The sequence below is a fragment of the Epinephelus fuscoguttatus genome, linkage group LG8 (genome assembly GCF_011397635.1).
Source record: "Epinephelus fuscoguttatus linkage group LG8, E.fuscoguttatus.final_Chr_v1".
Taxonomy (NCBI): domain Eukaryota; kingdom Metazoa; phylum Chordata; class Actinopteri; order Perciformes; family Serranidae; genus Epinephelus; species Epinephelus fuscoguttatus.
Window position 1 is genome coordinate 17,086,406 of NC_064759.1, and position 17,213 is coordinate 17,103,618.

The 17,213-nt window shown below is 41.0% G+C and overlaps 1 protein-coding gene across 1 annotated transcript in view; it reads right to left on the reverse strand.

The window, feature by feature from the left end:
* The window catches only part of LOC125892539 (hemicentin-1-like), a 41,550-nt gene that overhangs the window by 21,607 nt on the left and 2,730 nt on the right, over window positions 1-17,213 (reverse strand). The window contains exons 4-6 of the mRNA XM_049582520.1: window positions 16,701-16,967; window positions 15,826-16,104; window positions 14,906-15,091 (exon numbers count right to left, since the gene is read on the reverse strand). Of these exons, the coding sequence (XP_049438477.1) occupies window positions 14,906-15,091; window positions 15,826-16,104; window positions 16,701-16,967 (732 nt within the window). The remainder of the gene's footprint in view (window positions 1-14,905; window positions 15,092-15,825; window positions 16,105-16,700; window positions 16,968-17,213) is intronic.

The following is a 17,213-nucleotide window of genomic DNA, read 5'->3' on the forward strand; positions in this document are numbered from 1 at the left end:
TCATGTAATGATTGTTTTGGCCACTAGAGGGCACTACCCCCCTTGAAAGGTCTCCTTAATGAGTCATGTTAAGAGGATAATAAACTGGGGAACATTGGACCTTGGGAACAAAGTCATGCCCTCGAGGAAAAGTTAAGGGATCAACAAAGTTATCAGAATTTATCCTGAGGGGACAGATATGTATGTACCAAATTAGGCCGTAAGGTGAACACAGTTATCGTTTCATCTCGTTCCGACATCTGGGAACTACACGATCTTTACTTCATAAAAAAGATCGATACATGTTCAGCTAATCAGCGGGAGTTCGTAGCTCATAACCCCGCAAGAGTCCTGTGATCGGGGTCGTAATTCGGCACTTGTTCCGCCTAAGCGTAATGATCAGTTCCACTTGAGCATAATGAGATTTGGTACGCGAGTGGTGGCACGGCCGTCATGTGATTGCGCTACACCAATAAGGTACCCGCATTTTGTGTCGCCATGGTTTCATTCAGCAGAGGAAAACAGACCCGGAAGTCCTCAAAAGTGAGCAGAAATGAGCTGAAACAGCGCTATTCACATCGCCGTGTCCATGAAACACGATGAGACAAATAGACAATAAGGTGAACCAAGCAAAAATGTCTTAAAACACATTTGATTCAATACCTGGGCATAACCGACGTATTATTACACAGACAACATAGCTGTCCAGTACGGAATACTAGAACGGCCATTTTTTTTGTGCATTGTTATCTCGTAATAATGACTTATTATTTCGCTATCTCGATATAACAAAGATTGTTTTCCTGTGATAATTGTCAAGTCTGATGATTGCGCACTGGTTAATGTGATCGTCTTGATTTCAGCCTACAAGAGTTGCCATGGTCCTGCTATATGCCTCCTGCTGTTATCATTAGTCACACTTCTACTGTTATTATATACATATGATTATTGTCACATACCGTATATTTCCAAATAGTCGCCCGGTGGCATATAGCCACGGACGGACGGACGGACGGACAGACAGCCGTAAAAGCGCACGCAATTCTGTGTCGTCTCACCGCGGATGCTGTGATTTGATGGCCCGGTACTCATTGTAGCCCACTCTTATAAGACCCAATGATAATAATAATAATAATAATAATAATAATAATAAGCTACTGTGGACCTATATGCCATGCCTTTTAATGAAATTACCAGAGGAGTTCGCTGAAAAGCAGGTAGTGTCAGCCTGAATTACTCGCGTGTCCAGTGAAAATCTCTGACATACATGGGGAATACAGCTTCTACAGGCTCGCCATAGCTTACTGTCAGGACTCAGGGACCAGAATTCGGGATGGCAGACCGTTGGAATGGCGATATTTGCCGAAATTACGACCCCGATCACAGGACTCTTGCGAGGTTATGAGCTACGAACTCCCGCTGATTAGCTGAACATGTATCGATCTTTTTTATGAAGTAAAGATCATGTAGTCCCCAGATGTCGGAGCGGAAATCAGTTTCTGTGAGACTTTCTCTGATTCACCTTACGGCCTAAATGTCTTGGCAGTTGAGCAAGTAGTTGTTCAGTCAGTGGACCAAAGTAGTGACTGACCAAAAGTCTAACTCGAGCTAAAAAGACCTGTTGCTCATTTGTCGTTCTACCTTCACAGAGAGTTAAACATTCAGGAAGGCATCCTGAATGGAATTCACATCACTACCACTTTGCTCAACATCTATTATCCACCAGGCTGCCAGAGCAACTAGTTACGCCACAGGAGGGCAGCATACTGCAGCTTTTGGTATGAAAGTGTTCTGCAGTGACTTTATTCTGGTATTTTGTGACTCAGCACTATGGTGGAGTTTGAACTTTGACAAAAGTCCTTTTATTACAGCTGCCATGGGACAGCATTCATAAAGAGGGCTGTCAAAGTCTGCTGATTAGCTTTTACTTGTCCATGAAGTCAAGTCATCAATCAAGCTTAAACTCCACAGGCACAACTTCATTAATCGTCAATATTTATTTTTTGTTGTATTTATTGTTTGTTGCCTATAAATGTGGGAAAGTCAAATGTATCAAGGAAATAATAGGAGGATATATACACAGCTTTATTAATATACTGTCAGATTTAAATCTCATTTCCACAGATGCCAGTGTCTGACCATTATATTATACTGTTATATTTAAATATTGTTACATATTCAGTTACAGTTACAGTTACATGACAAACGGGTGCAATATTCCAAATTACTTTTGTAACATTATTTTGATGTATCTTGTTTTGCATATCATCTGCATGTCTTATTCCGACCCCGAATGTTTTCATTGTTTACAGTTTTGAGGTTGGATACAACAGGAGACCAGGAGAGTAAAAGCAAACTTGACACAACACATGATAAAACATTGAGTTCTCAGATAGCGGTGGTTAATGTTGAGCCCTGCACTATTTTATTATTGTTAAATTGTTAAAAGTAATTTATTCTCAGCATTAAAAGAAATGCAACATGTAAAACATTTGCTCACCATGTACGTGAATGAAATGAATAACAAATATAAACACTGTAAATATAAACACTGAATATGCTACACTGTCATTAAAAAGCCACATTTCTGAGCTCCAGAGATCCGACAGAAATGAAGATGATGATCCTGCCTTCACACTCTGGTGCAGTGAAGTTTTTAACATTGAAAAGAGTTATATTTTTGTCCCCGAATTTCCAGCCCATTGATAGAAATGTTTTTTCTGGTGGAGTCAGTGTTGTGGTGAACATCGCCGTCTCTCCCACAGCTGCATTCAGAACATCAGGCAACACACCAGCTCCTTCGGTTAAGCCTGGTTGACAGTTGCAGGTCTCAGAAAAACCATAATTAGGACAGACTGTGACAGACTTCTCCAAGGGCCTTGTGTTATTAGATACAGTATATTCATAAAATATGGCTCTTTTGACAGGTAGACCAATTCACTGACGCACAAACAAACCTTTTGCTTTGTCTTAGTTAGTTCTCTCCTCTCTGGTTCCTCTTCCTCTCCCTTAATGTACTATTTTATCTTCAGATGTAATTGCTGAAGGTAAAGCAACTGTTAATTCTATGCTAACTAGCAGAGTTGGGATTGAGAGGTGGGCACATTAGGCAGGTTGTGTGTGTGTGTGTGTGTGTGTGTGTGTGTGTACATGCAGTGAAAAACATTCCACTGAAATTAAAATGATAATTTTAGAAAAATAGAGAAATATAACTGAAATGATATTGTGCACTTACAAAAGTAACTAAAATAAAATACAACAAAAATACATAGAAAATGTCTTTTAGATTTAGTTTTTGTCAATTTGATCAAATTTATCAACACAGCAAACATGAGGAGGCGTTGGTGCATGTGTTTGAGTTAGGGATGGTAAATGGTAAATGGACCTGCACTTGTATAGCACCTTTTCTAGTCATTCTACCACTCAGAGTGCTTTTTACACTACGAGTCACATTCACCCATTCACACACACATTCATACACTGGTGGCCAAGGCTACCATACAAGGTGCCACCTGCTACTCAGATTTAACACACACACACATACAGTACACACAGATGGAATAGCCATCGGGAGCAATTTGGGGTTCAGGATCTTGCTTCGACATGAAGACTGGAGGACCCGGGGATTGCACCACTGATCTTTCAATTGGTGGACGTCGACCTGCTCTACCTCTGAGCCACAGCGCGCCTGAAAAAGCCACTGAAATGAGCAAACCCACTCTGGAAACTCACTGAGATGAACTGAGTTGAGAACAAAAAAATAAGAATGAAATAAAAGTAAAGGTTCGTGAAAATTACAAACCTGTAATAATTCTGATCTGTAGGTGCTGATCTGGGGCCGTATTCACAGACATTCTGAGAATGCTCGCATAAAGCTCCTAACTTAGCCTTAAATTTTTTACTAAGGAGTCTTAGTTTAGGAGTAATTTAGGAAAGTTCTCAGAGCGACTCTGAGCGCGGAACTCCTAACAGTTTTTCACCTTAGGAGTTCTTTTAAGGTCTAGGATGCTTTGTGAATAACTTTTATCTTTACAAGGACCTACTATTAACTTTAAGAGAAAATTGTAAGAAAATGTCACAATTCCAAGAATTTTCTTAGAATTTCGTCACTAAGAGCAACTCTTAGCACTAGGAAGCTTTGTTAATACGGCCCCTGGAGTCAGTTTGGTAGGCTTTTGGGTTACTTAATTTATTTATTCTTTTATTTTTTTTATAGATATTAGTCAAGTAATTTGTATGCAAAATTGGTCTGCCCAACCAGCAAACAAAAAAATCCACCTGTAGTAACATTGCAAAAGTAGCCCAATTGCCCAGGGAAACTGTGGACCTTGCAACCCTGACTCAGAACACAAAAGATTCTGCAGCAGACAGTGCAGTCAGCTGTACGCTCGTTATTATCTTATACCCCCAACTCTTCAGCAAGTTGGTTTATTCTAGGGCTGTACCCGACTCAGAATTATAATAGCTGAATCAGATTTGGCTGTTTAATACAAGTATTCAGTCTTTATTCCACAGCTGAACAACAGCAGCTGGCATTTTTCAGATGGGAAAAGAAACGCTTTGGTAGACACATGTCCTTTTTAAAGTGACACCAGTGAATGTCCAACCAATAAAAATTTGGTCGGACAGGAGCATAACAACCAAACAGTTGACCAAACAAACTTTACAGCCCTGGTTGTCACATTGAGAATGGTTGCTCATGCTTGTCCTCCTGTCCACTCATAGTTATCAACATGAATCCCAATTAGTATGACTTGATTAAAAGTAAATTTATGCATTAAAGGCACATGGTTTGTTTTTATGAACAGCCAAATGGTGTGTTGCTTTAAATGCTGCTGCCCTAGGGAACCATGGGACACCTTTTTGTAAAGGATGGTCCTGTTTATCCTATGATGAAGGAGACAAGAAAGGAAGCAATGAAGCACCTTGCCTTAGCATTTAGGAAATTTGACCAGCTCTTATCATGGCTGCCGCTTAGATACTTCCAGGTCATGTCATTCACTAGGGAACCTTACTAAACAAAAAAAAAAAAAAAACACTATTCAACCACAGCTCTAGTCTTGCACTGTATTTGGAATGATGTTGTCACACTGTTGTAGATATTTAAATGCCATGCACTGAATTTATGCACAGCACCTATTCTCACACATTCACACACTGGTGGGCGACTCTACCATACAAGGTGCCACTGGCTGCTCCTTTAACACATTTAAATTCACACACCATCACAAACGCAATTTAGGATTCAGTATCTTGTCTAAGGACACTTCGACCTGCGGACTGGAGGAGTTGGGGACGTTTTCACCTAAATACAATATATAAATTAATCCCCATTAATTTGGTTAAAAATGTTATTGTACACTTAAAAAAGAGATGTTGATAATATTTTTAATTTAAACCATCTACTAGAGGAATAAAATTCACGTGTATTGAATAAGAACCATATACAGTGGCCCTGAGGGTCAAAACACAACAACATTTCACAAAACACTACAACATTTCACAAAACTAAACAATATTTCAAAATCCCAAATATTTCACAAAACAAAACAGCATTTCAGACAGCTAACCAACATTTCCCAAACATGTCAACATTTTAGTAAACAAAACTTTTCAGAGAACAAAACAACATTTTGGAAATTTCAATAAATTAGTGGAGTGTCAACTTTTAATTTTGGAAATACAGTAGTTGTAGCAGCAGGCAGTTCTGCAGCAGCGCCGCAGCAGCAATGCTGTCTGTGTGAACACTGCACTTGCGTGAGCTACAGCAGTTCTGCAAGGTGGCTGTCAGGTGCTGCTCACACAGGCAGTCTGGCCTGGGCGTTAGTAATACAAAAAAACTAAACAAGCTTGCGAAAAGCTCATCAAGTTGGCTTTTTTTTTTTTTTTTTCAAAGCTTTACTAAGAAATATTTTACATGTAAACAATTTATGTTGTTGAGGCAATAATATGTATATGATATAATACATAACCTTTCATAGGTAGAGTGGTGATTCAGCTCCTGTTAAGTGGCACTACATTGTTCAAAAAGAAATTTAAAAAGAATAGAAAGAATAAAAACAGTACCATTGACATACATTAACATTTTCTTCAGGCTGAAAATGATGTTTCTGTTTTGCTCCTTTTCTGATCTTCTGCTAGATAAGAAGTGAAAAGAGGAATAAGTCACTGTTTTGATCAACTGTATGTTGTAGTGAGTGGTCAGCAAATGTTCTATAATAGTTTTATCAGATGAACGACGATAATATATTTTTTACAGAAATCTCTTGTTACTTCTCCCTTCAAAATACATGTATCCCTTTTCACTAAATCTGAATAGTTACTTTAAAACTCACCTTTAAGGGTAAAGAATATCGTTGAATTTATTTGTTCACATCTCCCGCCCTCACGTTTTCATACATGGGTTCCCTTTTTTTTTTCAATTCTAGAAATAAAAATTAAAAAAGTTTCGTTACATTTGATTATGCACATGTCTATTTGTGTAATTGTAGTTTATTCTGCATTCAATCTATGTTGTAATAGACAGTATATAATAGTCTAATGTAGGATGAAGTTACATCAGATAAATACTGACCTTGATCATCGGGTGGTGGTGGAGCTTTGTTTTTTATTCTAAATATTAGAAACAAAGAGTTATTAATATGTGGCCATGCAAACAGATGCAAATCAAAATTCAAAGGGTAACCCACATGTTATGTTTGGGTATATTTGGATTGAATATAAATTGTTAACTGGCAGTTAATGCAGTAACAATGCAAAATAACACAGGCCATCACAGCAAAGTTCTCTGTGGCTATGATGGATTTCCAACATTTGCGACTGAACGATTGATACTGATGCTGACATATTGATATTTTCTTCACTCAGTATTGTGCTTCAGGGGTAATATTTATTTTACTGACATTTTAGATTTGTTTCTAGTGAGAAATTGTTGAGTTTATATAGTGACTTTACTGTAGTGTGTGTGTATAAAATGTTAGCATTATAGCTCTTTTTTGCTCTTATTCACTTCACCTATCAGTGGTTTTAATGTTTTGGCTGATCATTGTATTTGACAAGGTAGCAGATTCATCCCATCTGAAAAAGTCTCGGCATCACAGATCAAAAAAGTCAACCAACAAAAAGTGGTTTGACTCAGACTGCAGAAATCTGTGAAAAACAGAAGCTTATCAAATCAAAACACAGACAACCTGACAATCCTGTGCTTCGCCTCCAGTAGTGGGAAACACTAAAATCATACACAAAAACAAAAGGAACAACATGCGCAGCACTAACTTGATTTAATTGAAGAGTCCATTGACGCAAATAATCAAAGTGAAATGGAGTATTAAAGTAAGATTAGTGTTAAAAGTCTGTAACCTCATGATACCTGATTAAAAAAAGGAGTAATGTCTGGTTCACTTACTTATTTTTATGAATGTAATACCCTCCAACGGCTGCTGCAGAAGCAACTACTAAACATGCGACAACTATTGCAGCAATGACCCCAACTGAAAGACCTCCAGATGGCCTGTCTGAAAATAAACAGAAAACAAAACCAGAACACGAGTCATTCACCTTGCAATAACAGCCATTTGTAAAATCACAAACACAGTCACAAGTGATAAAATAGGTTTGGTGAATGTTAAATATTTCTACGTATATGCAGTACCACCACAGTCACATGATTATATACAGTAGACTTCATTACACCAGAGAAAGAGATGAGCACAATGTAAAGCCTGGACTGTAATAAAAGTTAAGTGAATTGCTAATGTAATATAGGCAAAGCATTAGTGTTCAACAAGGATATATTTTTTTGGTTCTGATGCATTAATGTCCTTCAGTTTTTCAGGCCTATAACACTGTGGGTTGATAGTGATAGAAGGCGATCAACAAAATCTGCAGTCGACACCATCCTGGTACCTTTTACAGACAATTCATGGTCTGCAGACAACTTTCTCCTGGTCACTTTATTCTTAGCTTCACAGGTGTAGGTGCCACTGTCAGAGGGTTTAGTGTTGTCTTTAGTGAACACAGCAGAATTGTGTATCTTTGTCCCATTCAGTATCCAGGTGTAAGTGGCAGATGGTGTGGACTCAGCAGAGCAGGTTAAAGTGAAGTTCTCATTCAGATATGTCTCACTTGGACCTGTGATTTGAACATTTTCTGGTCCATCTGAAAAACAGATATTTGTTATGTATTATTATTATTATTATTATTATTATTATTATTATTATTAAAGGATACAAAAATTTTAAACTCTTAAGTTACACACCGAAAAACAAGACATTTCAATAGCACACTGTTATTTATGGCACTTATCATTTTTGATACACTGCTTAAAAAAATTAAGGGAACACTGAAATCACACATCAGATCTTCCAGAGCAAATTATTCAAACTGAAAATCTTTAACGATGTACACTACCGCTCAAAAGTTTGGGATCACTTGCAAATTTCTTTGTTTTCCAAAGAAAAACACATTTTCATGCAATTGACAAACATTTTTTTCCCTTTCACAAACATTTTGATCCATTTCACAAACAATTAAAATTAATCAGATGATTTTGAAAGAATGATTTACATTTTTGCAAAGAGGCCTATTATCAGCAACTGTCAGTCCTCTGCATCAATCTCCTGGTATGGCTGCTAATTCAAGTTAATCATTTTATAAAGCTAACTGATCATTAGAAAACCCCTTTGCAGGTGTGTTGGACAGCTGAAAACCATTGTACTAATAAGGGAGCACAAAAGGGAACATGGCATTCTTTAGGTTGGTTTAGTATCTGAAGAATCAGCAGTTGTTTGTTTGTTGAGAGACTCAAAATGGCCAGAAAGAAAGAACTTCCTATAGAGACCCGTCAGTCTATTGTTGTCCTCAGAAAGGAAGGCTATTCAATGCGAGAAATTGCGAGGAAACTTAAAATCTCTTACCATGCTGTTAACTACTCCCTTAAGAGAGCAGCACAAACTGGCTCTAACAAGGACAGAAAACGGAGTGGAGGCCCGATGCACAACTGTGCAAGAAGACAAATACCTGAGAGTGAGTAGTTTAAGACAAAGACGGCTCACAGGTCCTCAACTGGCAGCTGCACTAAATAGTACCCGTCAAACACCAGTGTCAGTATCAACAGTGAAGAGGCGACTTCAGGATGCTGGACTTCATGGCAGAATTGCCAAGAAAAAGCCATATGTCAGACTGGCAAATAAAAAGAAAAGACTGAGATGGGCAAAAGAGCACAGGCATTGGACACTGGATGACTGGAAGAAGGTGTTGTGGACAGATGAGTCCAAGTTTGTGGTCTTCGGATCAAACAGAAGAACATTTGTGAGACGCAGAACAAATGAAAAGATGCAAGAACAGTGCTTAATACCATCAGTCAAGCATGGTGGAGGCAGCGTGATGGTCTGGGGGTGCTTTGGAGGTGGTAAAATAGGACATTTGTACAGAGTGGAAGGAACTTTGAGGAAGGAGGGCTATCACAAGATTTTGCAAAGACATGCCATACCCTGTGGACAGCACTTGATAGGGGCCAATTTCATCCTACAACAGGATAATGACCCAAAACACACCTCCAAAATGTGTCAGCAATATTTAAAGAGTAAGCAGTCAGCCAGAATTCTGACTGTAATGGAGTGGCCAGCACAGTCTCCGGATCTGAACCCCATTGAGCTGTTGTGGGAGCAGCTTGACCGTATGGTACGGAGGAAGACTCCGTCAAGCCAGTCCATCTTGTGGGAGATGCTCCAGGAAGCATGGGGTGAAATCTCATCTGATTACCTTGAAAAATTGACAGCTAGAATGCCTAAGGTCTGCCAGGCTGTAATTGCTGCAAAAGGTGGTTTTTTTGATGAAGGCAAAGTTTGAAGTACACATTCATCATTTCCATTACAATCATTATTTCTAACTCTGACAATGTCAGCATGTCATGTTCATTTGCCATACTGCCTATTCAGATTAATTTCATAGGTGTTTCCATGGGAAACAAGAAAATTGCCAAGTGATCCCAAACTTTTGAGCGGTAGTGTACATTATATAATTTGTTGAGAACAGAATGACCTAACAACGGTCAACGGAAACCTAAATCATCAACCCACTGAGGGCTGGATTCAAAATCACTCCGAAAGTCAAAGTAAAAATTGAAATCACAGGCTGATCTAACCTGTGTGATTTTTATCACAGCAACTCGTAATGTGACTCAGTAATATGTATGGAGCCCGCATGCCTGTATGCACACCCAACAACGTCTGGGCATGCTCCTGATGAGTCAGCGGATGGTGTCCTGGGGGATCTCCTCCCAGACCTGGATCAAGGCATCAGTGAGCTCCTGGACAGTCTGTGGTGGTACTTAGCAGTGTCAGATGCACTGACACATGAAGTCCCATAGGTGCTCAGTTGGATTTAGGTCAGGGGAAAGAGAGGGCTGGTCAGTGGCATCAATGCCTTTGTCATCCAGGACCTGGCTACACACTCTGGCCACATGAGGCTGGGCATTGTCCTGCACCAGGAGGAACCCAGGGCCCACTGCACCAGGAGGAACCAAGGGCCCACTGCACCAGGAGGAACCCAGGGCCTACTGCACCAGGAGAAACCCAGGGCCCACTGCACCAGGAGGAACCAAGGGCCCACTGCACCAGGAGGAACCCAGGGCCTACTGCACCAGGAGAAACCCAGGGCCCTGTTGGGATTCACAGAACCACAGATGATTTATCATTTGGTAAAATCATCACTGGACATTTAAAGGCTTTTTCCTCTGTATGCTCTTTGTCTTCAAACAAAGAGAACTAGGTGACACCCATCTCCACAGGAGGTCTCACCTCACACCTCAGTGAGACACAAGTCTCACAACTTGATTGGACAGTACTGTTACAGTGACATGTGACTCTGTGACGTCACCAAACACTGTAGAAGGTCTGCTCCCTCCAAGCCTTCTCTCTTGCTCTGGAGCTACAACAACTCACAGATCCCTCTAGCTCCAACTGCGGAGCAGCTCACACCTCTTTGCGGCTGGGCCTGGCACAGCACAGAGGCCCAGACCCTTGCTCCATAGCCCAAACCACTAAAGGGAGGGCAATTGATCATAGGCTCTCTTGCAAACACAAGGTTTGCAACTAGCTTTCCAGCAACAAAGAACCAAGTGAGTTAGCATCCAGCGTCTAACTCTGCTAAACCCTGAGCGACCAGCTTCCTCTGAGTTTCACCTTTGGAACAAAGAACACAACAAAGACTGCAGCTGGAATCACCTTCCCAGCCTTCTTCTGCCGGCTAACAAAGCAGTACACCACCAAGTGACTCTTTCTCCCATTCACTCAAGGATTGGTAACGTAACAACTGGGCATAGCTTATCACAGCGTTACAGGCTAAGCAAGACTGTTTAACTTGTTGTATGTGATTTGATGCTGTTCATTGAGTTATTGTTATGATAGTTTGCAGTTAAGTCATTGATTAGTTGGCTTCGCCAAATCTAAGTGTTTAGTTTGCTAATACTATTCACAAACAGATTCTTGCACCCAACTAAACGATCTCTGCACTAATCCAGACCGTTTGCAACACAAATACATTGACAAAGACTCATTAACAAATAGGCTTTCAACAGAGCTACACCCAAACAGGCATCTCAAGGTTCCCGCTTCTTTTCCTTTGTCTTTGTCCTGACCACACAGTCAGACAAACACCTCCCCCAACCTGAAGCAAGCTTTGATTCGGCCATCTTGTAGTTCCCTGTTGTCCGCCATTTTGTTTTGTAGGCCAAACGGCTTTTTGATCACCACACCCGCCTTTGTCTTTCTCTTCTTTCTCTCTCTCTCACACACACACACATGCACACACGCACGCACACACACACACACACACGCACACACACACACACACACACACACACTTACACACCAAGCTTGTATATAGTTAGTTAGAATTTGTGTGTTTTGGTTTGCTTTGCTAGTTTGTGAATAAATATAATTCTTTGGAATCATACCTGCTGTCTGTTTAATGTTGCACAAGAGTGAATGAATAGTCAACCTCTGCTGAGTCAAGAACTCCGAAATCCTTCAGGCGTTACCGTTAATTTTGGTTGTTGTCATTAATTTAATTATTAATCAAACTCCAAATTAATAGTTTAGCCTATTTTATGAGACTGATATCTTTAACTGGCTATCATTTTCCCCTTTACGGGAATGGTGCCCCACGAGGTGATTTAATGTTAATTAAGTCACATTATTTAACATGATTATTAATTATTGATAATAATTATTAATTATTTCAGATAGCCAATTAAATCCCTACATATTTGGTGTCCCTTGGTGAGACCTAATGTGTTGACCCCAACAGCCCACTGCACCAGGAGAAACCCAGGGCCCACTGCACCAGGAGGAACCTAGAGCCCACTGCACCAGGAGGAACCCAGGGCGCACTGCACCAGGAGGTACCTAGGGCCCACTGCAACAGGAGGAACCTAGGGCCCGCTGCACCAGGAGGAACACAGGGCCCACTGCACCAGGAGGAACCTAGAGCCCACTGCACCAGGAGGAACCCAGGGCCCACTGCACCAGGAGGAACCCAGGGCCTACTGCACCAGGAGGAACCTAGGGCCTACTGCACCAGGAGGAACCCAGGGCGCACTGCACCAGGAGGTACCTAGGGCCCACTGCAACAGGAGGAACCTAGGGCCCGCTGCACCAGGAGGAACACAGGGCCCACTGCACCAGGAGGAACCTAGGGCCCACTGCACCAGGAGGAACCCAGGGCCCACTGCACCAGGAGGAACCCAGGGCCCACTGCACCAGGAGGAACCTAGGGCCCACTGCACCAGGAGGAACAAAGGCCCTCTGCACCAGGAGGAACGCAGGGTCCACTGCACCAGCATAAGGTCTGACAGTCACTCTGAGGATTTCATCCCGTTACCTAACAGCAGTCAGGGTACTGTTGGCTATGACATGGAGGTCTGTGTGACCCTCCAAGGATATGCCTCCCCAGACCATCACTGACCCACTGCCAAACCGCTCATGCTGGATGATGTTACAAGCAGCATAACGTTCACCACGGTATCTCCAGACTCTTTCAAATCTGTCACATGTGCTCAGTGTGAACCTGCTCTCATCTGTGAAGAGAACAGGGCGCCAATTGTGGACCTGCCAATTCTGGTGTTCTGTGGTGAATGCCAATCAAGCTGCACGGTGCTGGGCTGTGAACACAGGTCCCACTAGAGGACATCGTGCCCTCATGCCACCCTCATAGTTTGGTCAGAAATACCCCAGTAGTCTGCTGGAGATCATTTTGTAGAGCTCTGGCAGTGCTCCTCCTGTTCCTCCTCACACAAAGGAGCAGATACTGGTCCTACTGCTGGGTTGATGCCTTTCTACAGCCCTGTCCATCTCTCCTCATGTTACGGTCTCCTGGTATCTCCTCCATGCTTTTGAGACTCTGCTGGGAGATATAGAAAACATTCTTGTGACCACACGTATGGATGTGCCATCCTTGAGGGGCTGGTCTACCTGTGCTAGCTGATTGGGCTGCATACGACCTCATGCTACCAGTAGTGACAAGGACACTAGCAGAACACAAAACTAGAGAAGAATCGGTTAAGGAGGATAAGTAGAGAGCAACTGTCTGTGGCCACCACATGTAAAACCATTCCCTTTTGGGGGGTTGTCTTGCTTTTGCCTCTCCATTGTACCTATTGTCACTTTCATTTGCACCAAAGCAGGTGAAACTGATTCACAGTCACTTGTGCTTCCTAAATGGACAGATTGATATCCCTGAAATTTAACTGACTTGGTGTTATGATGTGACCATTTAGTGTTCTTGTAATTTTTTCAAGCAGTGTAGTAAATGTGCAGTTTGCTACCTACAGTTGACCTCCATGACGTATTTTGCTTCATCACTGCTGACGTGGTTGCTGACTATACAGGAATATTCTCCACTGTCATTCTTATTCAGGCTGTAAAAAGACAGCACTCTGTTCTTGTTGTAAAGTATTATGTTGCCAGTCAGGATCAGATCTGAGCCATCCTTCATCCACTTTCTGCTGAAGACATAGCCAGCAGCATCACAGGTAAAGTTGGCTGAGTTTCCTTCAATTGGCACGTTGGTTGATGAAGTGACAGAAACCCCTGATATTCTCTCTGTTGGGCAAAAGATCATGTGAAGAAATACGAGAACGGAAAATTAGTTGCTGAGGGTTAAATGAGTAAATAATGAAGGAACTTGTAGAGCGCAATCATTATAATTACTGATCTCCAAATGATATATACTGTATACAGTGCCAAATGTCTGACTCTCTGCACTTAATTATTTTAACATTTATAGTTTGGAACCACCTAGCCTATAGCTCAGAAAATCACATTTATAAGTGAAACTTGACAGTGTAGTGTGCAGTGTTTTTTTTTATAACAGTGCAGTGAGTGAACCAAAACAGTCAAGCTGGGGGCTGGGAAACCAAAACAATGAGCTGAAAGATACTAAAATGTTCAATATTGCTCAGGGGAAGTGCAGTCAGATGATAATTCTCTTGCTTCATCACTATGAGAGAGACCTTTCACATACAAGAAGTTATGTGATCCACTGTTAACATAAAAATATTGATTTTAGCCACTTAAAATAATGGGTTGAAATAAGTAAATTATTGAATAGCAGAAATGAGAACTTTACCTGCAAGGCTAAGAAATAAATTGTTAAATTCAAAAGTGTTAAATGTTTGGATTTATCTTACTTTACTACAGGGCCAAATGTAACAGAAGTAGTGTTTATCTTGACTTATTATTCTTATTAATTAGTTTTAGGATGTGTGGATTTGAATTCACACTTTGCCATTCCAGATGATGCTATAACAATGCTATATCCAATAAACCTTTAAATGTAAACTTACCCAGTACAGAGACACCTGTTGGCAGAGACATTTGATATCTCAGAGTTTTGTTGTTAAAGGCCTGACAGCTGTAGTTACCACTGTGATTCATCTGAATGTTCATCAGTCTGAGCTCTGGTCCAGTATCAGACAGCAGGACTCCATTCAGAAACCAGTGAAACAGGGCAGGAGGTCTGGAGACAGCTGAGCAGGTCAGGATGATGTCTGACCCTTCGCCATAATATTCTTGTGATGGAGATATTGTCACATTAATATTATCAGGGCCATCTGCATTGTGCAGCATGTGGGGAGTGGGAAAAAAAAATCAAAGTAATGTTAGTAGCTTGAAGAAAATGTTTGGTGATGTAAATCTGAGCTCAGTGTGAAGCCTTGTGACACCTTCAGCTATGAAGCATGGATGCCTATAGTGCAGGATAAAGTGTATGCTAGGGATGCACCGAAATGAAAATTTGTGGCTGAAGCCGAAGCCGAATAATATTAAACACTTGGCCGAATACCAAGTACTGAATACCGAATATTGTTGTTTAGTTTTTCATTAGTTTTTGCAGATGAACCCCCTCCAGATTAGTTTTGCCGACTTCTCCGTCGCGGTAAGCCGATGGCCTCCGTATTTGACAGGAATGCATTACTGTCTGTGTCTGTGACCCCCGTTCAACCCACAATCGGTGGGATTTGCCTTTCGTTTCTGCTGCTGGTTGAAATCTGTAGGCTGCTTGCACAGCAAATGATTTAAGCCTATTTTGCTCGCTCAAAACTATTTTTAGTCGCAAATGCGAGTGCAGTGAGGGACGGATTGCCACACTGCAGACATTTTACTCCGCGCGTCATGGCACGCTGTGTGATTGTGTTATCAAAACATGCCGCTATTATTCGGCCTTGCTTTTAACTTATTCCACCGAATACCGAATGTGTGTTTTTTTTTGCAATATTCGGGCGAATGTATTTGGTTACCGAATATTCGGTGCATCCCTAGTGTATGCACATATAAGTTAGTAACTCACAGCTGACGGAGAGGTTTACTGGATCACTGGTGCCATTACTGACAGGATTTAACACACGACACCTGAATGGTCCCTGGTCGTAGCGGGTCACACTGACTATAGTGAGAGTGGCGCCTCTATCAGTGAGCTGAACTCTGTCACTTTCTGTAACCTCAGAGCTGCCGTTCAGCCAGAAGAAAGAGAGGAAGGATCCAGAGGCAGAGCAGGACAGATGGACAGAGCTGTTGAACTCCACCAAGTCTGTGCTGCTGGCAGTTGACTTTACACTGGACACTGGCACTGTGGGTGAAAAACACAGTAGTTTTATACTGGCCACCTCTCTGGCTTAAGAAAAGGAGATGGCTCAGTAGAGAGCAGCAATGGAGAGAGAAGCAATTAATCCTATTTTGATGATCTATGATGAGTAATGAGGCTCAATGCATGTTCAAGGTTTGTATGTGTGTTGGACATTTACTTGTGGACACAAGAATTTCTAATTTATTGATTTGTGATCATGCAGGTTTTTTTTTTTCAGCTTTAAGTTGTCTCTGTAAGAGAAGCATCTTGAGTGCATATGTACAGCAGTATTGTTCCTTTTTGTTTAGTACAACTGTTTTCACAGGTACATCCAGTCCTTTTTTTTTTTTTTTTTTCAAAATTTCTTTGTTTAAAAAAAAAAACCAAAAAACTAACTTATCCAGTACAGAGACAAGGTCGTACATAAAGATTTAATTTTTAAAGTATTTTCTTTAAAGTAGCTTCATTTAAAGAATAATATAAGGGGAAATCTGTACTAAGCATACTGTACATTCTAAATCCAAATGCCTCTAGTTGACAAAAAGATGCCATCTTTCTGAATATGTTACTGCCACGTAAACCTGTTCATTTCTACTTACCCAGCACAGTTATAGCTGCAGGTGGAACTGATTTATATCTCAGAGTTTTGCTGTTAAAGGCCAGACAGGTGTAGCTGCCACTCTGACTCTCCTGAATGTTCATCAGTCTGAGCTCTGGTCCAGTATCAGACAGCAGGACTCCATTCAGAAACCACTGAAACAGGGCAGGAGGTCTGGAGACAGCTGAGCACTTCAGGATGATGTCTGACCCTTCTGTATAGTATTCTTGTGATGGAGATATTGTCAAGTTAATGTTGTCTGGGCCGTCTGAATGAAGGGAAAAACAAGAGCAAATAAGAAAAAGGTCACATGATATAATCAAAAATAAAAAGGCATATGGCCTGTAGCTTGACTCATTATTAGGTATTATAACTTACTAGTATGCACAACTGCATTCTTATACATCAGGTCACTAGTAATTTAACAGAAAAGCCAAGAAACACTATAAATGAAACTGACTGCTGTAGTTTTTAGTGATATTGTACTAGATTGTATGAGGTTGGAAAATGTGTT